Here is a 25,661-nt window from a genome sequence, read left to right on the forward strand (position 1 = left end):
AGGGTGTGAAGCTTCTAATGGGACTGTGTGTGGGTAGCCTAGCTAATTTGTTTTTAATTAGTTTGCTTGATCTTCCAGTTTAAATTAACCAGTGATGACAAGTTTTTGAGGAGCAATTGAAACCAAGCTGGTTCCTTGTAGCTTGGATTTAAGAGTTGAATATGGGAATGAAAAGAGTGAGAAAATGTTGTCCCTTTATAGAGTAGGAAGATGAATGAACAACTAAAATAACAAAAGTGTCTCCAAGCTACATACCCAAGATTGTTAGATACAGGTTACTTGTAACTTTATTAAGAGCTCTACTCTGTAATAAATAATTTTTGAATCAGGAATGGAATGTAGCTGCTTGGATCAACTCAGGATATGATCATGTGTTGCATGTGTGGCTGGAGATGCATGTTTTGATAGGTATACAATGTGTAACTTACTCTTCTGAGGTGTTGCTTCACTAACTGAATGGTTTATGGCAAGCCAATCACTTGTACTACTGCGTTAATATTGATCAACCTGCCTGCAGGAGGTTTGGAAGAACTACAGAAATATCCTAAGTGCTCTTGAATGATAGAAACATGCTGTGTAAGTTGTTGTCTTCAGTACTTAAGGGCACCCCTTTTGTGGGTCCAGATTCCAAGATGGTCCTTGATGACAATGTTGTTGTGTGCTTCCAAGTCATTTTTGACTTATGGCGACCCTAAGTGTATCATGGGGTTTTCTTGGCAAGTTTCTTCAGAGGACATTTGCCATTGCTATCCTCTGAGGCTGAGAGAGTGTGACTTGCCCAAGGTCACCCAGTGGTTTTTTTAATGCTCAAGCAGGACATGCTGAAACCATTGCACCACACTGGCTCCCAAGATAACTTTTGATACAGATATAGAAATTAAATTATGCATTCTTGTTTCCCAACCTTGTGTTATCATCAGAATTGCACATGAAGTGGACTAGGCCCATGAAAACTTAGTCCATAATAAATGTGTTAGCCTTTAAGATTGTACAAAGTTCCTTGTTTTTTGTGTGGCAAACTAACCTGGATCTCCCTCTAGCATTTTAGACTGCATACTGTTACGATGCAGTTCTGTTTGTAAAATCAATTACAGTACTTGCTCATTCCAGTGTATATGTACTGCTGCCCTCTGCAGGATGGAATTAGATCCGTTAAAGCCTTCGGTGCCTTAGCTTTAGGTAGTTTTTTACATCTCTGCTTGTGTATTTATTAGTATATGGAAATGCAAGAATGGAATGTGTTCTTTGAAAGGACAAAATGCATAGACTTGTATAAAAGTATTATCACAATCCGCCCACTGCCACACATCTCTCCTGTGTTGGCATCCCTCACTGGCTCCTCGCCCTTTCCACATTCAGTATAAGCGCCTGCTGTCGACGTTTAAAACCCCCAGGGGCTGGCCCCTCTTACTTGTCAGACCTCTTCTCCTCACCTCCCACTCGGGCCCTCCGTTCTGGTATCAAGTTCTCTGTCCCCCCAGGATTTCGTCTGCCCCATCTCGGATTCGCCCGTTTTCACTCGCTGCCCCTCACTCCTGGAACCTTCTTTCCCCACAAGCAGAACCACATCTTAACACCGCTTCAAAACTGAGTTGAAGATCATCCTGTTCAGAGGAAGCGTTCCCAAGCATGGCATAATTGTCACTTGCTATTTGATGTTCTTTTTGTTGCCTGTTTTAATTGAATCATTTCCTGATGCTATGTATTATATGTATTATCCTACTAGAGAGGCAGGCTACTCAACAGCCTCCCTGGGAGAAGATTAACCATCCACTAGAAGCCAAGCCCCCTTCCGTCCATCTCCCTCCTGATCCAGGCCTTGAGTAGAGAAGAACTGCTGGCCCTCATCCCCACCACCACTCCCTTCTCCTTTGTGTCATGTCTTTTTATATTGTTAAGAGCCTGAGGCAGGGACCCGTCTAATAAAAGATTGTAGTACAGCGCTGTGTAATTTACAACGCTTTATAAATAAGGTTAAGAAGAAGAAGAAGAATATCAAGAATAAATCAAACTAACAGCTGAAAGGAGGTTCTACTTCTTGATGATAGGGATAAAAAAAAAGATCACAAGTATAAACAGACACTTGTGCCACCTTTCATCCCTAATATAACTTATGTGTAGAATTCAAAGACAAGAGCCGTATTAGTCTGGAAAATGACATGCAAAGGGATTTTGCAGCACCTTTGAGAATTAACTGAAAGAAAAGGTAGTGTGAGCTTTCATAGATTTGGGTCTGTTTACATGCATCTGAGAAAGTAGGCTCAAGTCTATGAAAGCTTATGCTAGCAGCTTCTTTTTTTTTAGTTACTGTCAAAGATGCTGCAAAATCCCTTTGCGTACCATTCTTAACGGTTTGCTGATTATCATGCAAGTGGAGAGTTGCAGATCCATTGGGAACTTTCTTCTGCCTCCATTTCTTAATTGGTTAGCAGTTTGATACTGGTTTTTATGAATGGCAGTCTGAAGAGTGGCTTTGAAGCGTGTTTGTGAGAGTTGAATGACCCCATTCAATGCTGCTTCCTGTGGCTGAGACCCACTAACAAGTTAAAATCCACTTTCAGAATTTAGAGAGGACTTGGAAGAAACAGGCTTGTTAAATGAAACAACACTTTGTCTATACAGGGTTCCAGGTAACATATGGTATCATTCTGAATAGTGGGAAAACACTTGTGTCTGAAATCCTGGTGAGATATTGCCAGTCCAGAATAGATGCAGAGCTTTGAAAAATTATTTGGCGTGATTTAGCCTCCAGCCCTTGCCCCAGCCAGCATGGCCAGAAAGTACTTTCCAAGCTTTGGTAAATGGACTGACATTATAAGGTGCTTCCTTTTTCCTATATCTAGATGTTTTTGCTGTTAATTAAATCTATTAAAATTTGCATCATAGCTTATCATAAGAGGATAATAAACATGGTGCTTTTTAAAAAGTTCTAAACAGACCCACTTTATCAGATGGCTTGGGGCTTCATCTTGGACCCACACCTGTTGAGCAGTGTTGAATGGAAGAGGCAACGTTTCATTTTACTAACTGATATATTTTACTATTGTTAATCTGGAATACTTATAACAAAGGTGCAAGAATGGGGCTACGTGTTTGTCAACAGCTTTGCAGGTGTCAGGGATGCCTTCAATTGACAGGTGTCTGGGTAGGTTCAGGTGCACTATAGCATGTGTGTCCTTATTTCTGACACCACTGACTCTCCCGTTTAGATCTGCAGAATATTTTTCCCTTAATTTGTGGAATATTTGTTGTTGGCTGTGTTTTTGTTGTGGCCTGCAATACTTTCCAATTTATGGCAACCCTAGTGATGGGATTTTCTTGGCAAGTTTCTTCAGAGTGGGTTTGCCATTGCCATCTTCTCAGCGGAGATAGTGTTGACTTGTCCAAATCACCCAGTGGGTTTCAGGTTTATTGGGATTTGAACCCTGGTCTCCAGAGTCATAGCCCAACACTCAACCACGACACCACACTGGGTTTATTTATTACCTTTTAAAAATAAGAGTAATTGCATAGGAATGTCAGCCACAATTAAAATATCCTGAACCACCTCGTAAGAAGGGAAGGCAAAGTGCAGTTCTCTTGATGTGTTTTGATCGCAACGCCATCATTCCTTATAATTGCCTGTGCCAGCTGTCCTTAGAATTGCCAAAAAACATATCTGGACATGACCTTTCTTCTTTCTAAAGTTTACCTTAGACTTGAGGTTTGCCATTTCCTTTGCTATAAACACTCAGGTTACGACAGCCTCTTCCATTTCACTTAGGACCTGCTTGTAATTTGAGGTCAGTTCCCCACTTGAAGTGAAGTCATCATCCTCCAGAATGAGGATTGTTTAACAGGTTTTTGTAGCCATGGCTGCAGGATAAATGAATCAGATTTATATGCCATATAAGACAATGAGCGGTCTGTGTTTACAGATCCCGTGCATTTTGGTCCTGTGCTAAAAAAGGTAAATAAATCACAGATGGAAATTTAGCATCTTCCATGTTTAGGCAGCTCCCTGATGATCCAGTGGAGATGATGTCAGTTTAGTCTGGACTGCCAACATATTACATTAGTGGCCCTCTGCTAGCAGAAAGGGTTGTGTAAAAAACATGGTAGTGCCTGAAGGGATGGAAAGCTGAATGTAATGAATGTACGCTGCCTCTTTTGTGCCGTAGCCCAGGGCTAGCATTGCAAATATTATTGTGATTGACATGTGTGCAGTTTCTGCCTGACTGGCTTTAGTTAAGTAAATCCATATTGCCTGAACCAAAGCCACCCTGAGGTGAAGATTCCATAGGCCTCATAAGGTTTTGTTGTTGTCAACTCCATCAAGTTGGCCCTGACCCATAGCAACCATGCTCTGTTTAGGCCCCAATCAATCCGTAATCTCTGCGTCATCCATCGGCAGCAGTTTCCCCCTCTTTTCTGGCCATCTACTTTCTAGCATTACTGTCTTCTAGTGAATCATGCTTTCTCGGATGTGGGCAAAGTACGACAGCCTCAATTTGATCATCTTGATTCCAGGAAATGGCATTATCTTCCAAGGACCCATTTGTTTGCATTTTGGGCTGTCCAGGTATCCTCAGCACTTCTCCAGTCCCCATTTTATGTGTTGATTTTTTTCTTATCTAACTCTTCACATCCGCTCTCACACTGTACAGGTGATGGGGTTACATGGATTGGATGATTCTCAGTTGTATATCTTGCTCTTTATGACTGTCGTTCTTTCATACTGCCGTTCCCAGCCTAGTTTCTATTTTCTTCCTACAGTTCCCATCTGATCAGTGTTTGATCCTAAGTACGGAACCCTTTAACATTTCTGTTCCTCATTGTCTGACTCTAGATTGAATTTCTGTAGATCCCGTAGTCATTATTCAGGGTTTTTAGTTCAGCGAACAGCCTGCCTTTGGCACTTTCGTCCTTGATTTTCTGTAGTAATGCTCCAATCTGTGACGTTTTCGGCAAGTAACAGGGTAGCCAAATATTAATGTCTTTTGTGGCTGTATCCTCAAATAGCCCAAAAAGGCTTAGAAGTGGCCATGTAAATAGGCTGCACCAGTACATTCTCCTTTCAGTCCATGACGTCCGTGGCTAAAGTTTAACAGAACTTCTGTTAGTGTTACTAAAGTCTGTTTTACGCTTACTCTGAAGGTTTTACATACAACAGAAACCCATCCCTCCACATTGCGCTTTACTTTTCCGGATTTGATTATCACAGATTTTATAATATGTTCTCCTAGGAATCTCTAGGTCCTCCAGCGCACTCTTTGGTCACTTAACAAAAGTTGCACTGAAGGACGAGATTCTAGGTCCACTAGGCATTTGTAGCCCCCCAGGGCTATTCTAGTCAGTGTCTGGGAGATGTGACAAGAGTGCACGAAGGACTAGAGATCTAGAGAAGTGTTCTCTCAGGTAAAAACATAGTGTTTTTTTGTTATTTGTGTTTTTTCCCACATTGATGGGGGTCCTGTGCCCCTACACAGCAAATGGGGAAGGACGAGTGAGAAGCTTCCTGCAGATCAGCCCCACAATGTGGCAGAGTTGGCCTTCCCTTGTCTAACTCTCATATGAGAAGGTTGATATGTCTGCATAGTACTTCTTGAATCTCTCCCTGACTCTTTGCATCCAGGGAAAAACATAAATCATTTCTTCACTTTTAAAATCGGAGCACCTATTGGTCATGATCCTAAAAATTTTGTCTTCTTATTTTTGCTGATAGCAACTTGGGATATTTCTGAATCTTTTTGCCAAACAGTGAGAGATGCTCCGTGTAGTCATGAAGTAATAAATCTGTCATGGGTGTAACAGTCTATGTATTTATGTGTCTGAATGCTTTCGGTTTTTAAAAGCTTAAATTTATTTGTTAGTGCCAAAGAGTTGATCTACTAATATGGAAAGAATGCAAGTTGTATTACTGTGTTCCATTGACAATGGGTGTATTTAATGGAAATGGGATTTGTGGCTGGATGTCTCGTATGAAATCAGCATGTCAGCAGGTCAGAACCCTCTCCGGTATGTAACTTTCTGTGTGCAGGGTTTGTTTGTTGTGGAGGAAATACTCAGTTCTGTAATCTTTCTTCCTTGCAGTTTGATACAGTGGTCCCCACATCTGGACCCCTGTGAACTGAAAAAAACGCGAACAAAAACACTATTCTTTTTACCTAAGAGAATACCTCTCTAGGACATTCCAGGTCCAGTGCAACGCTGTGGTCAACATCTGCCAAAGTTGATCATAGAAGCATAGGAGGACTCATAACCTAGAGAAGTGTTTTCTATGCAACGTTAGATTCTCCAGCACACTCTATGGTCAACGTCTGGCAGTTGAGCTGGAGGACCTAGAGATTCCAGAGAGAAGATTAATCAAAACTGCAATTACCAAATCCACAAAAGTCAGAGCTGCAAATGGGAGGGAACTGTATATATAGGCAAACGCTGGTTGTTCTCTCCTTTATAAAAATGGTATAGTCCTTTCTTCCAATGCTCTACTAAGAAAATTAAAAACTATATTTGCTTAGAGTATTCTTCCAAGCTCACTGAGTATCCTTCAATCTACTGATAAGCCATTCTGTACTCCCTCGAGATGGTTTTGCCTTAGTAGATGGCAGAGAGAAACGGAGTGGAGATTCCTAGTTCCAATTAGTTTTATATACATTCTGTACTAAGATATTTAAACATCAACTTAACACTTGTACCATAGTGGAAGCATTTTTTCCACCTTTATTTTTAGCCCCCTCACTGATTTCCATATGTTCTTGTAAAACAATGTCCAGTAGTGAAAGATGTCCTAACCCCTGCTAGCTTTCCCTCCATTTTTCTTGGATGGATCAGTGCAGTCTTCGTGCCTACTGTGGTTGTGACTGCTTAATACATGACTCTCCCAGGCTGGTTAAAGTGAGCCCAGAAGCACAAAATCCATAGCAGAGTTGGCAAAGCTCACCTGTTCCCTTTTACTGGAAAGAAACCCGATACGTAGCCCAGCTTTTGATGATCCCCTTGCTTAAATGGAAGGAGGGTAGGCTAGCACACCTGCATTGCTAACTTGTTTTAATTGGACTTTATTGAAAGAGCTTCCCATATCTTTCTCACCTGTGATATTAGGAAAGCTGCAAAACAGCATTATGGAGATTGTGGCCACATTGCAGATTATTAAAATACACTGTGAATGATAATGACCTTTTCCTCCTGTTTTGTTCATCCATTTTATATAGATGTGTAAACGATCCAAGCAGGAATGGTTTATCATGACTTAAGAACCTGAGATTATTCCCGATAGCATCCAAGCAAGCCAAGATTGTAAAACCAGCTTTAAAGTTGGCCTTGCTATTGCTTTAGGAATTTGGGCTTATTTGGGAGCCATAAAGTAGAGTTATGCGTTTGGATGTTATACCCATGCCAGACATTTTGACTTGCTCATGCAAAAGGAAGGGACAAGGAAAAAAGTCTTATCTATTGCCAGATGTGAACATGGCAAATGAGTTGCTGAGGAACAAACCCATGTGATCTGTTTTTCAAACATTCACTTCTTATTTCAGCAGCTCTGGCTAAGTGCTACATATTTTTAGTACACATAATCTTAAAAATTTTCTTCAAACTGGCGCTCTCCTGTTGCAATGGAGTGCAGCTCCCAATATTTCTCACTATTGGCTGTGCTTGCTAGGGCCCAGGGGGATTAAGTTCAAAACGTCTGATGGGATCCATGTTTCAGAAAGCTGATATGATGTTTGATGTTGTCTGCCTTCAGGTAGTTTCGGACTTATGACAAACCCTAAGGCAACCTCATCGTGAGGTTTTTTTCATATGAGGTTTGCCCTTGCCGTCCTCTGAGGCTGAGAAAGTGTCACTTGGTCAAGGTCACCCAGTGGGTTTCATGGCTGAACACAAAAGTTTGCATGCCAAACACAGTGTTTAAGCTAGCTTCTTCGTCTCATGGAAGGTTGTGGTCTCCTGAGACAAGATGGGCAACTGGGGTAGGTTTGTGGCAATTTTTCTAACTCCAAGACCAGCTGGGGAAGACACACAAAATGCCAACTAACAAACAAAACTTTTGAAGTGACCAGAAGTCCTCATCTGGTTTTGAAAAAGTTGTATTTTTTAAATGTTAAACATAGGAACATCAACACCATCCTGAACCATTTAAAAATGTGAATTGCTGCTCATGAATTATTTCAGGACGGGCTATTCACTTTTTGGGCTGGGAGACAGAAAAAAAGGGCAGTGTGGGAAATCCAGCGGAGCCAGAGGCCACAAAAAGATCCACGAATGTACACACTGTGCCAATTGTTGATTATTTTGGACTGGTTATTGAATATTGACTTAACAGGAAATTTGATGCTTAACTGATCTTGCCAATGCGAGGAGGACTTTACCACTCCCTCTGACTCCTAAGAATTTGAGTGGGCGAGGCCTGGTGCTAAAATTCTTCTTATCACTTGCCAGCAAGTTGACTAGCTAACTTTGTGGATGTTTGTGTCCCTTAGTAAGCTGCCTTAAGAGACAGGCCTTTGTATTTACCCCAGGTGTGTGTCTGTATTTGCCATACGTTTTTGGACAGGAGGAGTTGAAAAACCTAGTTATTACTAATTGGACATATAGGGAGTCTATACCAGTTGAAAAACCATAGCCTTAAAGAAAGGGTGATGCATACAACATATGTCTCTTACCCTGCCAGTGTAGTGATATGGATTCAGCTAGCACCACAGAGAAAGCATGTTGTAGTGGTTTGAATGTTGGACTATGATTCCAGAGACCAGGGTTCAAATCCATGTACACTCACTGGGTGATCTGCACAAGTCACATTCTTTCAGCCTCAGAGATTGACAATGGCAAAAAATGTATGTGCTTTTAAACCCCATGATAGCAGTGTGCTTATGATTTCTCAGCTAAACTGTTGACATTTTGCCACCCATAGTTATGGATTTTTATTTTAAAAACAGAAAATATGCTCATGTTTTAACATTCTGATAATGACACCTGGCACATCTACCATGCTTACTTTTTATAATTCACAAAACCATCATAGAGAAGTAGTTCGATGTGGAAGGGAAATTAGCTTTCTCCTCCCACTCTTTGGGTAGTCTTGAGACCTTCTGTTAATCTGTAATCTTTCGTTTAGATTTCTGTATTGTGCTCTACTTGGGGCTATTCTTGTACCAAGTTTGGAAGCTTCAATTGGTCCAAAATGCAGCGGCCAGATTGGTCAACGATACATCTAGGTTTGACCATATAACACCCGTGTTAAAATCTCTTCACTGGTTTCCGATCAGCTTCCGGGCGCAGTACAAGGCGTTGGTTATTACCTTGAAAGCCGTATATGGCTTGGGCCCGAGTTACTAGCGGGAACGCCTCTCCCTACATAATCCGCCCCGCACACTCAGAACATCTGGGAAGTATTTACTGGAATATCATAATACCAGGTTAATGACAGCTTCCCATAGGGCATTCACTGCTGTGGCTCCTAAATTGTGGAATGACCTACCGGAAGAGAACGGTCTTACTACCACTTTAGATGTCTTTAAGAAGGCACTTAAGACGGATCTCCTCCGGCGAGCTTATCCACCGGATCTTATATAAGAGATGATGATGAAATGCTCCACTCCTGACTACGATTGTTTGATTATCTATAAAAACTTTGTCATTTTATAGAATTAATAGGAATGTTTGTATTTCAGTATTAGTATTTTATTGGTTGTATTTTGTATTTGTATTGTGTTATTTTACTGATGTAACCCCACCTTGATCCATGGGAGAGGTGGGAAATATAAATAATAAATAAATATAAATAAAATAATAATAATAATAATAATAATTATTATTATTATTATTATTATTATTATTATTATTATTATTATTCCTGTACAACTGGATACTGGCTGGAAATGTTCTTACGCAGATAGCAATATGCACACTAACACACATTGCAGGAAAAGAGGATGTTTCAACGGCTCTCTAGAACAAAATGAATGATGTGGGCTGATTTGTAGGAGGTAGATACTGAGGATGTTTTTGCCTTGCTATGAAGTAAATGGATGGTGTCCATCCTTTGATCTCTGCCATGAGTGATCTCACTGGAACACTATGCTCCTGTTTCTGTAACTCATCCCCTTGGGATAGAAGCTGTCCAGCACATTGCTGAGCCCTCTGTGTTGATCCTGTTACCTTTTAGCAAGTCTACATCTGTTATACTAGCTTTCCCTTATTTGGTACCCTACTTGACATATATGAATACAGGTCCCATTATCCCCAGTCACCATAGCTAGGGAAAACCAGGTCGATCATGTTATATAGCACTGCCTGCCTTAAACAGGAAGCCAAAACTGAATCCAGCTCTAACAAGCATGCCCATACAACCCATGAATTCACAATAATGCACATGTTGTGTCCATACTTTACACCTTAATTGTGCATCAAAACTTGTAAAGTCCAGTGGATTCTTGGTATCTGCTGGGGTTTGAATGCTCATGTCCCATTAAATACCGTGGCATAATAAAATGGTTTTCCTTATATAAAATGGCAAAATCAAGGTTTGCTTATTGGAATTATATTTTTAAAAAATATTTTCAAGCCATGGATAGTTGAATCTGTGAATTAAAAAATCCGTGGATACAGAGGGCTGACTGTATAGTCCTTCATTTATGAATCAGGGTTTGAGGGATGTTAGCTCTTTGCCTTCCTGCTTACAGGTTTGTAAGTGATGCTGTAAGAAGAAGATGAAGAAGGAACAACACCTAACAGTAATTGTTTAAGATGCTTTTTGCCACCCTCTCCCTTTCCACACATTTGGCATGTTTTGTTGAGAAAATTCTGTTGTTCAGCATATGAACTCAAGAATCTTAGTGGCACATAGAAATGTGAGTCAACATCCAGTGCTTGCTGATTTCATACACAGGAAAAGCCTTCTTCCTGCATGTGTCTTCATAGATTATAGACCCTCTTCCCTTCCCCATGCCAGTCTCAAGGAAGAGTGCAGAAAGGCTCTGAGTCAGCATCGGCTGCCTCAAGACAAAACATTCAAAATCCTGCTAGTAAGATACAGTCATTGCATACCAATACCTTGGAAACCTGGCAGCCATCTCTGCTTTTCTTTATTGTTTTTGTAGTCTCCGGCTTGCTGGCCCCCAGGTTTCAAGGGCTTAGGCGCCTGGCTGTTCCTGCAAGAATGTGGGCAAACAGCAGGTGATGGTGGTGGTGGGTGGAATTCACTAAAATGAAATGGCAGAAGGAAGTTTTGATTTTAGTAATTTATTGTTTCTCAGCCCTCCCCTTTCCCTCTAGTCAGTCTTTTCTTACCTGTTGCTATACTCCTAGTAAATATGCTACTGTCCACTGTTGCGAGACAATGCAGGATTGAGAGATTATGCAAAAGATTGCATCACTGAAATCTTTGCTTGTTGTTGTTGTTATCCACCGTCAAATTGATCTTGACCCATGGTGACCCTGTGGATGAGACATCTCCAAGATTCTCTGTCCTCTACTGCTCTGCTCAGTTCTTGCAAACTCATACCTGTGACCTTTTATGGAGTCCATCCATCTAGCATGCGGCCTTCCTTTCTTTCTGCTTCCCTCCATCTTTCCTTGCATTATTGTTTTCTGCAATGAGACGTGCCTTCTCATGATGTGGCCAAAGTATGACAGCCTTAATCTAGTCATCTTGACTTCCAGAGAGATTTCTGGTTTGATCTGTTTTAACACCCATTTGTGTGACTTCTTGGCTGTCCATGGTATCCTCAGCAATCTTCTCCAGTACCACATTTCAAATGAATTGATTTTCTTCCTAGCCACTTTAACTGTCCAGTTCTCGCATCTATACATGGTAATAGGGAATACAATGGCTTGGACGATTCTAACTTTCATGCTCAGTTGTATATTTTTACATTTTAGGATCTTTTCTAGTTCTTTCATAGCTGCCCTCCCCATTCTTAGTCTTCTTATGATTCCTTGAGTGCAGTCCCGGCTCCAATCAATGTTTGATTTTAGGTATGAGAACTCTTACTATTTATGTTTCTTCATTGTCTCGGTTGAATTTGTGTGAATTCTCCATGGTCATTATCTTTGTTTTCCTTATGTTCAATAATAACCCTGCCTTTGCACTTTCTTCCTTGATCTTCCTTAGTAGTTGCACTAGGCCTGCGAAATCTTTACCAGAAAACAAAATTTAAAAGACTGACCCCTGTGGCTAATACAGTGTGCCCACGCCATACATGGGCTCACTATAGGCGGACTTGAGGTCACACGGACAGCAAGCCCTAATATGGTGAATGGGGTGCACGACCCATTCAAATGAATGGGACTTAATCACACACAGGATTTTCCTTATGATGCAGAGGGGGTCCAGAATGGATCCCCGCATAAGGCGAGGGCGCACTGTATATTTATTATGGCAGATATCTTTCAAACTAGTGAGCCTATTTCAACAGATGCCTAAAGTGACATACTCAGTTGGCAGAGAAATTGTAAACCGGGGAGGCCAAAAGGTTGCATGTACAACCCATGATTTCTAGAGGTGATTTAGCTCTTGGCTTTTTCTCTTTTTCAGATCCCCCCCCCCAAAAAAAAAACCTTCAAAAGGCCTATAGCACTATTCATCTGGCAAAGTTAAACAAACAAAAAACTCTTAGGGGGACATTGATTATGTTTAGTTTCAACCTTGCTTTGTAGACTTCTGTTGGCGCTAAACTGAAGAGTGTTCTTTAAATTATGTTGCCTGTTGCTATAAAAAGCATGTTATCTGCATGAGTGGTACAAATGTAACTTGATACAGTAAAATGGTTTTGAAATATGGGCCAAGAGGACATGTTCTTTATTTTGAAGCAGTTGATCTGAAAAAATTCTACTGTATATATGCACTGAGCAACCCATACTACAGGCAGTTTCTTACTTCTTTGCAGCTAAGATCTTAAGGACCTCCGTAACTGGTTTTTCATATGTATATTACTAGAGGCCAGACTCAATTTACCAAGTTAAATCAGTGGCTTCATTTAATGATTTACAGCTTTAATCAGGGTTAAGGCCAGAAACCTTTGCTGATGTTAAAAAGCTTCATGTCTGTATCTGGCCATAGTTAAGAACTCAGATTTCCATTTTAACACGGTGGTTAAAGAGTTTCAAAACACATATTAAACTCTCTTGCAGTGAAAATACTGTAAAAGCCATTCATAAAAAGCAAGTTTATTTGTCTTCATCTTCCTAAGATATAAACACAAAGCCCACCATTTCCAAAAAGGACATTATTTTTTGATAGGCATTCTGTTACTATATTTATCCTACATGGAAGGCTTTCAGGACATTAGGAATTGCAGTGGTATTCATTTGAGTAAACATAAACAAATAATGCCATTACCATGAAGCCATAGATTCCTGAGATTTTGGTAATTCTTCCTTTTTGTAAATTGCAGCAACTGCTTATATATCCCACATGAGGAGGTACTTTTCATATGGGGGGGGGTGTCTGCTTGTGAGCCTAGCCTAGAATTATGTCTCCCCATTCCTTTACCAAGTCTATCATCTGGAGTGAGTGTGCCTTTATCATTATAAGCAAGCCAGCCATAAAGGAGCTGCTTGCTCATTGCTTGAAGTCATAAATAACAACATGCGCATAAATGTTGGCAATTGCATAGCAAGCAAAAGACCAGAAAGCACTGACACACTGGAATGGCAAGAAGGATAAACTGTGAAAGTTTCCCTTGGCTAACTCCCTGTCAGGAGCAAGAAAAACAAGCTAGCAAGAATCTGAAGAAGTTGGATCTGAGCTAAGCTATTCCTCTGTTCCAGTAAAAATACTCTTATTTTTAAACATAATTCCAGTTTATAGGAGCTGTGCTGCTATGGCTGGAAGTGTTGTCCAGTTTTTGTCTCTGTTCTGTACCATTATTGAAGATGGTTGATGACACCCTAATCCTTCAGCATGGACGAAGATCCTTGTTTATAGTATCAGAGACAAGCTCTATATAGCTAGACATGGATGCTGATGGAAACAGTTGATAAGAAGTGCCTAATTCATGCTGGATTAATTAAGTATAATGGTTCCCCCAACCCCAGAATGTTTATTAGAAACTTAAATTTCTGGCCTCATGATCTAGACAACTCACCTCGTTGTGAGTTGCTCACTGTACTAGAATCATGCACTGTGGGTTAAAGAAGTTTTATCCACTTGAAAATTATTAGGAATGTAGGAAGATTCTTCAATATGATTGGTCTATCTTACTTGAGTATTGTCTGCTATGAATGACAACTAACCTTGGTTTCTGATACGAATCTTTCCCTGATGTGCCTGGAAATGCTAGATCTCCATGAACAGTATGTGCTAAAATATTTTTTTTATCCTTAGAAAGTTTATAAAGAGATTCCAGAGAGTGGAGGAAATTTGATTGCTTGTGTCCCTAACCTTGCAGGCGAGTGGATGCAGGACTGGCAACCTTTCAGATGTGGCTGGACAGCAAGTCTCAGCCAGTCTAGCCAGTGGCAAGGGATGTGTCTGGGGGAGCACACATTATCCACATCTGCCCTAATCACTTTATAATACTCCCACTCATGAACATTTCGGTAGTGTCAGGATATAATCCATCAAGTTAAAATATTCCACATATGGCAGTAAAATGGTTCCGAGGTACTGAGCCCTGTGTAAGGCAGTGAGATGAAAAATATGTTTGGCAGCTCCAAACAGTTGTCCAAGGCTCCTGTTCTAGGTTGGCTAGAATTTGAGCAGGTGAGCCCCTGTTAGGGGCTGGCAATAAACTGCAGTGTTTTGTTTCTGGTCTCCACTTGTATTATTTTATCAAACCTCTGAGTATGTATGTGTGTCTGCACCTCATCTCACATACTCATGGTTTCTTCTCACATATTCATTGTTTAGGTCTGAGATGGGGAAAATGCAGCCCATGGTCCATGTGTGGTCCCAGAGTCCACTTTTATGGCTTCCCAAGTCCCCTGAACCCTCAATTAAAAAAAAAAAAGACTGATTTTGAAGTGGGAATCATTTGAAAATCATAACCAGAGTGTCCTCCTCCCAGTGTGTGCAAATACACAAACAGTCCTTGAGAACCCCCACCCACTTTCAAATACCACCTTTTAACTCCATTTATCTTTCCAGTCACAATTTTAAAGGAACAACAGGGAGAATAAAGTATTTGGTTGTGCTCAGGTGAGGATGCAGCCTGCAGGGCGGGGGGTTGGAGGATGGAAAATTGACCCCTCTCACACACAGTTGCCCAAGCCTGTTATTGTCAATTATAAAAATTAAATCAAGTAACAGAAATGTCCTGTGCAGAACTGCTAGTAACTGTATTCCAGTTAGGGATGAACCCTGGAAGTCCTTCCTTTATAATGCACCCTGAATCAAACTCTGAAAGTTGTCCACACTGGTATGTCTGCATAGGCATCAATACAATGTTTCATGTGGGTTTGGTTGATAGGAGCACATTTGCTTATGAATGGGCATAAACTAAAATGCTACAGTCTTCAGTCAACAGCCTGCCTGTTCATACACAGAGTGTAATTAGAACAAATGGTGGTTGTATCTTATCCATGCACAGTCATTTTCATGGTTGTTTGTTGATTATGAGGAGTGGGTGTCCCTAATCCTTCCCAAGAGATAAAATTTACAATTATAGTACTGTGGATTTTCTGGTCATGAGACGGCAACTGGAAAATAGGTTCAAAATTCACTATTTTAACATCTTCTCTTTCAAAATACAAATACCTAATTTTTGTTTGTGTTGAAGAAACCCTTGGAAGTGTTTGTAAACAATGCTGAGCAAAATGCAGTGTGTGGTAAGGGGCTAAGCATCATTTCTAGTCATGGGTTGTTTGTGCAGTGCCATAGGCCTCCATGTGTCTGTGAAAGTGAAGTAGATATATGAAAATTGGTGACATTTGCATAATGTTTATGTGTTGGTGAAAAGTGACCCCTTTCTTTTCTTTTTTCTAGATCACTGATGGTCATGGATTAAAACCAGGGATTGTTGATGAGCAAAAAGACAGCCAAGGAGACAGGCAGACTGGAAGGGAACAGCTGCCAAGGAACCAGGGAGGGCCAGTGGCTAAGCTGGGAGCATGGAGGAGAGGAACAAGGAGAAGATGAACCAGGCCCATGTCCTCTTTGACCGATTTGTCCAGGCATCAACCTGCAAAGGGACTCTGAAAGCCTTCCAGGACCTATGTGATTATTTAGAACTGAAGCCTAAGGACTATCGTACTTTCTACCACAAGCTCAAGTCCAAGCTCAATTACTGGAAAGCTAAAGCCCTTTGGGCCAAGTTGGATAAGAGAGGCTGCCACAAAGACTACAAGAAAGGAAAAGTATGCGCCAACACGAAGGTGGGCATTGAGAAAGCATCATGTATTAGATTTACTTAAATGTACAAAAGTGACTTGCATACTGTGTGCAAGTTACATGGAAATGAGTTATACTTGAGAGCTAGAATTTTCCAGTTGGCTTTCAATGTTCATTCTCTGCTATTATTTTGTGAGCAATGTGATACAAAGAGAGTTGGAATATTGATAATGACATATTTGACTAGAATTTTCTAGAGTTTAAGTGGAAATATTTAGAATCCCAGATTTACTTTCTGTTTACTTAATGCTTATGTTTTTTTCTTATAGTGGATTGATTGTAGCTAACAGTTCAGAAATCTAAATCCTTAAATAGATGCAATAGTAAATGTGTCCTTTTAGGAAACATCACAAGATTTGAAGGTTTTATGGAGAAACTATTGGAGGACTTACTAAGCTTTATAATATGGATTACTCAATTGTACTCTCTAGTTATGAAATTTATGTGTAAAGGTCTCATCACAAAGGTTCCATGTTATGTGAAGTCAGCGCATACATAATTGTGTTGGAGACAGTTGAAGTTTTCCTGGATGATCAAGTAATCTACTTAAATGAATTAAACAACCCTTAATTACAGTGTTTGTCCATTGCACCCATTCTGTCACTTAAGATATTGGGGTTTGGGGATTTCAGTGTTTTGATTATCAGCTATAAACAATCAGTTGCAATCTTCTGTATGCTGTTTACATCATAGCATATATGGACAAATGGATGTATTGTTCAATGGGTTCACTGTGGTCAGCATGACCAGACTCTCTGTCAAAACCCAATAGGGATAGACACAGTTGTAAAAGAGAATAATCAAATAGAATTTTATTAATACACAATGAGACCAAACAATGACCCTTGAATTATTTAATCATTTGTACCCTATTGAGTTCTTCCCACCCCCACCTCGCAACTGTCCTATCTCTATTATAGGTTTTCCCCTATCTCTAGGCCATCTTTCCACTATCTACCTCCAGTAAGAGATAAGCCTCAGTTTTGTGACCTTTCTCCCCTCCACCATCCTCAGCCTACTTGTGAATGGGGCCCTATTCACAAGTGAAGGTAGGAAACATTAGCTTCTCCAGGCCACTTTTTTGTTGCCACCACTGCCAAATTTATCAAAGTAGGTGCAGCAACAAAAAGTACTACTTTTCTTTTAGCTTGGCCACTGAAATTTGGACAGCAAATGCAGCCCCCGCCTTCACATTAGATTTATTGTAACCACTTTGAAACAAGATACCAGTGATGTGAATGCTTTATTTTGCAGCCTTGTTAGCATACCTGAGCTGACCAGTTAGCCTCAGAAGCACACCTTGTTTTCATAGAATCATAGAGTTGGAAGAGACCGCAAGGGCCATCCAGTCCAACCCCCTGCCATGCAGGAAATCCAGATCAAAGCATCCCTGACAGATGTCCATCCAGCCTCCTTTTGAAGACCTCCAAGGAGGGAGACCCCACCACACTCCAAGGAAGTGTGTTCCACTGTCAAACAGCCCTTACTGTCAGGAAGTTCCCCCTAATGTTGAGGTGGAATCTCTTTTCCTGCAGCTTGGATCCATTGTTCCGGTCCTGTTCTCTGGAGCAGCAGAAAACAAGCTTGCTCCCTCCTCAATATGACATCCCTTTAAATATTTAAACAGTTTTAAAGTACAGTGGGCCCTTGTTATACTCTGGGATTGGGTTCCAAGATTCCCCGTGGATAACAAAATCCATGGATGCTGTCCCATTAAATATAATGACATAGCAAAATGGTGTCCCTTATAAAAATGAGAAAATCGGGGTTTGATATTTGAAATTTATACTTTTTTTGAACATTTTCAAACTGTGGATGCTTGAATCCGTGTATAAAAAATCCATGTATAAGAAAGGCTGACTGTAATAATGCTAGTTTTAAAGCAATTTGGGGTTTTGTGTTTTGTTTTGTTTTTGTTTTTGTTTTGGATCTTCACATCATCAGCACAAAGGTTTGGCAACAGGGGGCTGAATTTTTCCCCACTGCCCAAAAACTTCCAGAACTTGTCCGTCATTGTTATAAATCTTTATTAATGTTCTCTGAATGCTTTCAGGTTTAGCTACTATACACTGGTGGTATACATTCACTATTATTTCTTCTTCCTTTGCATATATTCTTAAGTAAGATGTAGCCCATTTGTCCTTCATTTCAGCAAAGGAATTCAGGAATTGTGTGGAAAAGAGAAGTGTTGTTCTGAAAATTAGTTGTGTTTATCATTTGGCATTATGGCAGCTTAGCAATAAATATGATAAGAAAGGGGCGCGACAGACGGGCAGCTCTGTGCCACCCCTGTTTGTCCCGCATCATAGCCGCAGCCACCAAACGGCATGGCAATGATGCACTCCCTCCCAGGAGCAAAAAAAGCTGCCTAAATCAGCTTCCTGGAAGGGGTGCGATTGACGTGCGTGTGTGCCCCAGTTGTGTCGCCAGCACCATTTCAGTGCTGTGTGATGCTCGCACCATCATGGCATCACCTGTGTGGATGGCAGCCAGCCATGATGGCAGCGTCCTTGCAGACTAGGGCTGCTGAGCATGTAAATTCCCAGCCTCGTCTAGCCTTAGTTCGCGGTAAGGATGCCGCAAAATGCCCATTTGTACCGGGCCAAAGTTTTTACTGTTGCATTTTATTGCCTATTATAGGAATTGCTTAAACTGATTTTTAATCTTAATAAGAATCTGTTAAATTTTTAAAGGACTATTTTAATTTAAAAACTAATACAGTGGTGCCTCGGGTTACGAAATTAATTCGTTCCGCGGCTAATTTCGTAACCCGAATTGCCATAGGCGCTAATGGGGAAAAAAGCCGCGGCTCTGCCGCGGCTCCATTTAAACAGCGCCGGCGTTTTTTCGTAACCCGAAAAAACGTTCGTAACCCGAAACAATAAATCCCTATGGGATTTTTTCGTATCCCGAAAAATTCGTAAGCTGGGTAATTCGTATCCCGAGGTACCACTGTACACACTTCAATTACAGTTTCTTCACATTTACCTTTTAAAAATCACAACCGTCTGGATATAAAAACTTCCACTTTTTACCAGCAAATAATCTTCTGTTTGTGTTTTTTTTTTCCAAACAAAGAGATGATAATTAAATAATTCACTGAAACTATTATATTGCAATATGCTGCAAGGCAAGATACTGCTGGCAGCAGTTTCTCTATCTGCTGTTCTGAAAAATGTTATGTACCAAAGATTAATAGAGTTCACAGTGTACTTTGTGAGTTCCAGCTCTTGCTAATGCTGCCTGTTCTTCCTCTCTTGATACCCTGGCTTTGGCCTTATCTTTTCTATCCTGTTTGGATGGATTGGTGATCTCACTTGCCAGTATAAGTCTCCGACTTAAAAGTTATGAACTGGATTGAGAATTCCTACTGTCACCACTCAGTGAATCCCCATTTGCTGGCCTCACCTCAGCTGCAACAGAATTGCTGTAAGAACCAGTACCCAAGTATGGACCATCTCTTATACTTGTATGCCATAGTACCTTCAAAGGATCCTGGAATGAATAGATGGAGATGGGACATTCCTTTTTATTTTATTCTTACTACACTGGTTTTGTTTGTGCACCGTGATAAGACATGGCTTATTTTTATTGTATTATTGACAACAAACGAAACCACAACTTACTTTCCCTATTTCTGGTATGTTTTTGTCTCCTTTCCTTATTTTGATTGTTCTTGTTTCAAAGTGGACAGTAGGGAAAACAAGTTGGATCCTGGGTTCCACTGTAATAACAAACCAAAATTTCAACAAAGCAGAGCTTATAAACCAACACACCATTATGCACTTTTGTTACTGTTTTTCACTGGCTAACAAACCATTGTTTGTTTGAGAAGACAGTTGTAGATGTAACAGTGAGCTATCATTTAACAAACTACAATTTGGATTGTCCTTAAGTTTGAACCTGGCTACTGTAAAATAAATGAAAGTGGGGATTTGGGGGTCTTGCTCTGGACTCCATATCCCCATAAATGGAACCGCTTGGCCAACATCTGTTCTATACATGTAGAATGAAGAGGTGGTAGGATTATGACATGATAGAACAGATTCACCTCAAACATACTGTGCCTCTGGTTTTACATCCTCAACATGCCACCCAGCAGAATTATTTTGAGTGGTGAGAAGCTTGTTGGGATTAGGACTAGAGAAACCAGCAGTGTAGTCCTCAATTACCTACTATGACAAGTTTGTCAGACACTTCAAGGAGAACGTATCTGATATTTGCCCAGAACTTGACATCATGGTTATTGCAGAATGTGAGGAAATGTCCAGTGCTCTGTCTGCTCAGATTTCTTGGGATCAGTTTCAGTTTTTGTAATCTGATGATATGGAGAAGGCTCTTGAATAGATTATTCTAATACATGTAGGCTTGACCCTTGTCCATATTGGCTAATAAAATCTAGCAGAAATGGATTGCACAGGTAGGTCCAGGAGGTGGTAAATGACTCACTGTACTAGGGAGAGGTGCTTGCTACCTTGAAGATGCCACACTCTCTGCTTCTGCAGCTAGCACCAATTGTTAATTCCCCTCATTTAGCCAAGATGCTTGTGTGTTTTGGTGGCTGGGAAACTTCAGACATTCTTGGAATAAAGAGATTAACTGGGCCCATTTCACTCTGGTTTCAAGCTGGGGCACACTGCCAATTTCCCCTTGGTTGCCCTGGCTGACAGCTTACTTGACATAGTTTGGGAGTACTCTTCATCTTTGTCATTTGAGGCGCAAGTGCACTCTGTAACAAGGAGTTCTTGGTGCCAGTTCTGATAGGCTGTGCCAGCTCCAATCTTCCTGAACAAGGATAGTCACAGTAGTCCATACATCCTGTGTAAATTCCCAGTTAGAGTACTGCAATGCACTCTCTGTAGTGCAGCCCTTGAAGATGATTTGGAAACTACAGCTAATGCAGAATGTGGCTGCAAGATTGCTGACCAGAGTAGTGTGTAGACAACATGTTACACTGCTCTTAAAGTAGCTGCACTGGCTGCTAGTTTGCTTCTGGTCTGAATTCACAGAGCTGATGATGACATTTAAAGCTTAGGATCTTAATACTTCAAGGAGCACTTCTGTCTATATGTCACTGCCGAGAACTGAGGTCTTCAGGAGGAACCCTCCTCTATGCCCCACCAGTGAGAACAGTACACAGTGGGAGGATTTGGAAGAAGGTCTTGGCTGTGGTGCCCCAATTATGGAATGCCCTTCCCTTAGACCTCTGGCTGGCACCAGCGTTGGTTTCTTTTTGCTGTGAAGAAAAAACATGGCATTTTATTAAAGCCTTCAGAAATTAATTTATTTCAGAGTATACATGTACATAGTATAAATTGTTGTAGTTTTAAAAATGATTTTAACAGTTACTTTGAAGCTTACTTGTTCAAATTATTTGTACTTTTAACCTGGAAGTATTTTAAATTGTATAATGCACTGCCCTGCGACCCTGCAATAAAAGGTGGTCTAGAAGTGTGTTTTTATTCTTACTCTTACTAATAATAAGAATTTGCATTGTAAATTAGGCACACAAATGTGCAACTTATCTGCTTTAGTTTATCAGAACCATCACATATGGGAAATGAATGTCATAGTTTTGAAACCTTGCCATTATCTGGCACAAACCTAAAGTAAGCCCTGCAGATGACTGGCTTTGTTTTACTTATGCATACTTCAACTTGAATGGCGATGCTGTCTCTCCTTTGTATGCTGTAGAAATCATATTTTGCTGACATGGCTGTTGTAAAATATGTTGCTCGACATCTTGGTGTCTGTTGTATTTTAATGCATGTTGGGGTAAATAGACACTTCCCCCCTCACTGTTGCACATATGATGGAAATATCCCCTTTATACCAAGCCTGTGAACTTGATTCTTCTCTTTCAGTGTCTCATCATTGGGGCTGGACCCTGCGGCCTTCGAACAGCCATTGACCTCTCCTTTCTTGGAGCAAAGGTGGTGGTGGTAGAAAAGCGTGATGCCTTCTCTCGCAACAATGTTCTCCACTTGTGGCCATTTACTATCCATGACTTGCGGGGCCTTGGCGCCAAAAAATTTTATGGCAAATTCTGTGCAGGAGCCATTGACCATATCAGTAAGTGCACCATTCTTGTTTATCACAGCAGACAGTGTATAGATGATAAGTGCTATCTGGACCATTAAGCTTGATTAAACAGCCTTTGAAAATGTCAGGCAGTCGAGAAAATAATATTTACAGCCTTTTCAATGTGTGTTGGTTTTTTTTTTTTTGTTTTGTTTTGTTTTGTTTTTTGGTGGGTGGTGGTGGTGAATATAACAGTCTTGAGCCAAATAATGGCTAGTCAGCTTTCTATCCTTATGACAATTCCTTTCTCCAAGAGGCTTAATAGTCTACAACTAAACACAGGGAAAAGGGTGGCAGGAGGGGGAAAGATGGAGACTCATTGCTCTGTTACCAACTTTATCTTTGCAATGACCCTTTGAGGTAAGTCAGGCTGAGAGATAGTAAGTGGTCCAAGATAACCTAAGGCGGGTTACATACTGCTGGATTGCGGCGGTCTCCCGCCGCCGCTTGCAGCGTCCGGGAGCCACAGCGGCCAAACCGCGCAGGTCCCGGATGCTCCGAGGAAGGAGCGCGGAAATCGCGCTCCTTCCTGGGACCCATAAAAGACATCGCGAGGCGCTAGTCGCGCACTCGCGGCGTCACTTCCGGGGTGCGACGTGTGGACACACAGCGTCCGCTATGTCAATATGGCGGCGGCTGTGTGGAACGGCCGCCGCCATTTGTCACGGACTCTGTCCGTGATAGGGTAAGGGGCGTCTGGAAGAGACACCCCTTTTTCAAAATGGGACGTCCTAAGGACGTCCCTTATGGCGGTGTGTAACGCGCCTAAATGAGCTTCACGACTGAGTGGTGATATGAATCTGAGTCTCCCCCCGGTCTAGACCAGTACTCTTAACCACAGCACCACACAGGTTCTTATTATCACAAGAGAGAATATGAGTTTTTAATAGATCTGTTCAAGCATTAAATTTAACAGTAAGCCACACATGGTGTGAAAGTGTACTGGGCAGCTCTTTCTTCCAAGTTATTTGTGTCAAGAAGCTTTATACCTACATGTTTGTAATATGAATGTTTGCAGCATAGGGGGCTTGCTGTGTTCAGCTGTATGTGTAAAGGACCCACCATGGATGGTTTCTATGCAGACATGACTATTGGAATCGAACCTACTTGGTGATCCTATTTGTTAGGCTTGTCGTTGTTGCTGTGTGCCTTCAAGTCATTTCCAACTTAAGGCGAACTGTAATTGGGTTTTCATAGCAGGTTTCTTCAGAGGAGGGTTGCCATTGACATCTTCTGGGGCTGAGAGAGAGTGCGACTTGCCCAAGGTCACCCAGTGAGTTTACATGATTGAGCTGGGATTTGAACCCTGGTCTCCAGATTCATAGTCCAGTGCTTAAACCACTACTTCATGCAGGATCCTATATGTTAGGTTTATTGTTAAATATAATGCCTGAATATGGTGAGTGATTCCCCTAGCTCTGATAAAGCAGATCACACCAGAGAAGGGTACATTTAAGAAAGAATTTCGAGAGGGGAAACTGGTGTTGAAACATTGAAGGAAAAATGAAAACAACCAAGTCTTGTGATAAGCCGTGTTGTAATAAATGTGGTGACCTGTGAAATGCCACAACACTTTTCATTATTCGGGAAAAAATAATGGGAAATAATTGTTTTCCAGTGCTCTATTCTTAAATACCACACAACATGAATAGGTCTTTCCTCTGACTCCCTGATTAACTTCCCTATGCACCGTTGCCTTTGGGCATGTTCTTTCAAAAATTCTGCAGTATTAGCCATTCAGGAAATATCCAAGGGTGCTTTAATTTGCCTTACTGATACTTTGACAGTACTTTTAGCTTCCAAAAGCCTTTTAGAGGGTTGCTGGTAAAGTTTAGCATCAAACTTTAATAGTATGCCTATTTCAGTTGATGGGAATGGTATAAGAGATGTCTTTCTTGCAGGTATTCGTCAGCTCCAGTTGATACTCTTGAAGGTCTCCTTAATCCTGGGTGTTGAAATCCATGTCAATGTAGAATTCCAGGGACTTCTCTACCCTCCTGAGGATCAGGAGAATGAGAGTAAGTACAGTTGGTGTTAGTGGCAGATGAGTGAAGATGAGGCTTGTATTGCTTTGAAGATGATCACTATGTTCTTGTGCTATCATAGCAAAGTGAGTGTTGATTCTGCACAGCTTTTCCAGTAATGCATGGTTTTCTTTATTATAATATATGTCTCATGTTTCTTCCACGACTTAGGCAGGGACCATATGGAGAGGGGAGGGACAAATGGCATGATTAGCTGCTACTTACCTGTTTAGCATCAGACTGTTGTGTTGTTGTTGTTGTTGTTATTGTGTGCCTTCAAGTAATTTCTGTCTCACGGCAACCCTAAGGTGACCCTACCATGGGCTTTTCTGAAGCTGAGAGTGTGACTTATCTAAGGTCACCCAGTGGGTTTCCATGACAGAGTGGGGATTCAGACTCTGGTTTCCAAAGTTGTAGTCCAGTGTTCAAACCATGTTGCCTCCTTAAGCTGCTGCTGTGTCCAATGAAATATTATCTGAATCTCTATGAGTGTGCAAAAATTTGGGAAATGTTATGATAATGTACAATTTATCCACAGGGATAGGTTGGCGGGCGCAAGTTCACCCAAAAACACATCCTGTGTCAGAATATGAGTTTGATGTGATCATTGGAGGAGATGGAAGGCGCAACACTTTGGAAGGTAACCATTCAGATAAGTTTATTTTGCTAGAGATGGGGGGCTGTCGTTTGACAATTAAGGCACATGCTTTATATGAAGGAAGCTCCAGATTAATTCCCCCAGTATTTTAAAGTATTGTGGGGAGTAGAAGGGGAAAGACTTTTCACTAAAATCTTGTAGAGCCAGTGCAAGTCAGAGCAACTAGGTAAGTGAACAACGGACTGATTCTGTATAAAGAGGCTTTGTAGCTTGTAGTTTTTACATACAGAATTGCTTGAGTTTAACTGTATTGAATAATTGAGACTGTGCTGTAAAATTTTCTTTCTTAGCAACTCTTTTAGCTATTGTAGGAAATACAGCCTTTTCCAGTAGTGGAGAGAGGTACACCTCCTCGCTGCTCCAGTAGGTAGGACCAACCAATCAGACCTTTTGATATTTTAGACTTAGGAGGGATGTAACCCCTTCCAACCCAGTTTCTTGTCCTATATTCAGCTCTAATTTAGGACAAAGGTAACCACAGAAAGCAGATGTTTAATTATTTCATTATTGTTGTGTGCCTTAAAATCAATTACAACTTACGGTGCCCCTAAGGTGACCCTATCATAGATTTCTTTTCTTTTTCTGC

The 25,661-nt window shown here is 41.0% G+C and overlaps 1 protein-coding gene and 1 long non-coding RNA gene across 2 annotated transcripts in view; one reads left to right on the forward strand and one right to left on the reverse strand.

The window, feature by feature from the left end:
* MICAL3 (microtubule associated monooxygenase, calponin and LIM domain containing 3) overlaps positions 1–25,661 on the forward strand; it is a 233,615-nt gene that overhangs the window by 91,571 nt on the left and 116,383 nt on the right. The window contains exons 3-6 of the mRNA XM_042468591.1: positions 15,908–16,296; positions 22,177–22,384; positions 24,295–24,411; positions 24,956–25,057. Of these exons, the coding sequence (XP_042324525.1) occupies positions 16,033–16,296; positions 22,177–22,384; positions 24,295–24,411; positions 24,956–25,057 (691 nt within the window). The 5' untranslated portion in view covers positions 15,908–16,032. The remainder of the gene's footprint in view (positions 1–15,907; positions 16,297–22,176; positions 22,385–24,294; positions 24,412–24,955; positions 25,058–25,661) is intronic.
* Positions 19,169–25,661, reverse strand: part of LOC121931171 — a 32,509-nt gene continuing 26,016 nt past the window's right edge. Inside the window, exon 3 of the long non-coding RNA XR_006104086.1 lies at positions 19,169–21,548. This is a non-coding gene — a long non-coding RNA (uncharacterized LOC121931171). The remainder of the gene's footprint in view (positions 21,549–25,661) is intronic.

Source organism: Sceloporus undulatus, chromosome 5, assembly GCF_019175285.1.
Source record: "Sceloporus undulatus isolate JIND9_A2432 ecotype Alabama chromosome 5, SceUnd_v1.1, whole genome shotgun sequence".
Lineage (NCBI taxonomy): Eukaryota > Metazoa > Chordata > Lepidosauria > Squamata > Phrynosomatidae > Sceloporus > Sceloporus undulatus.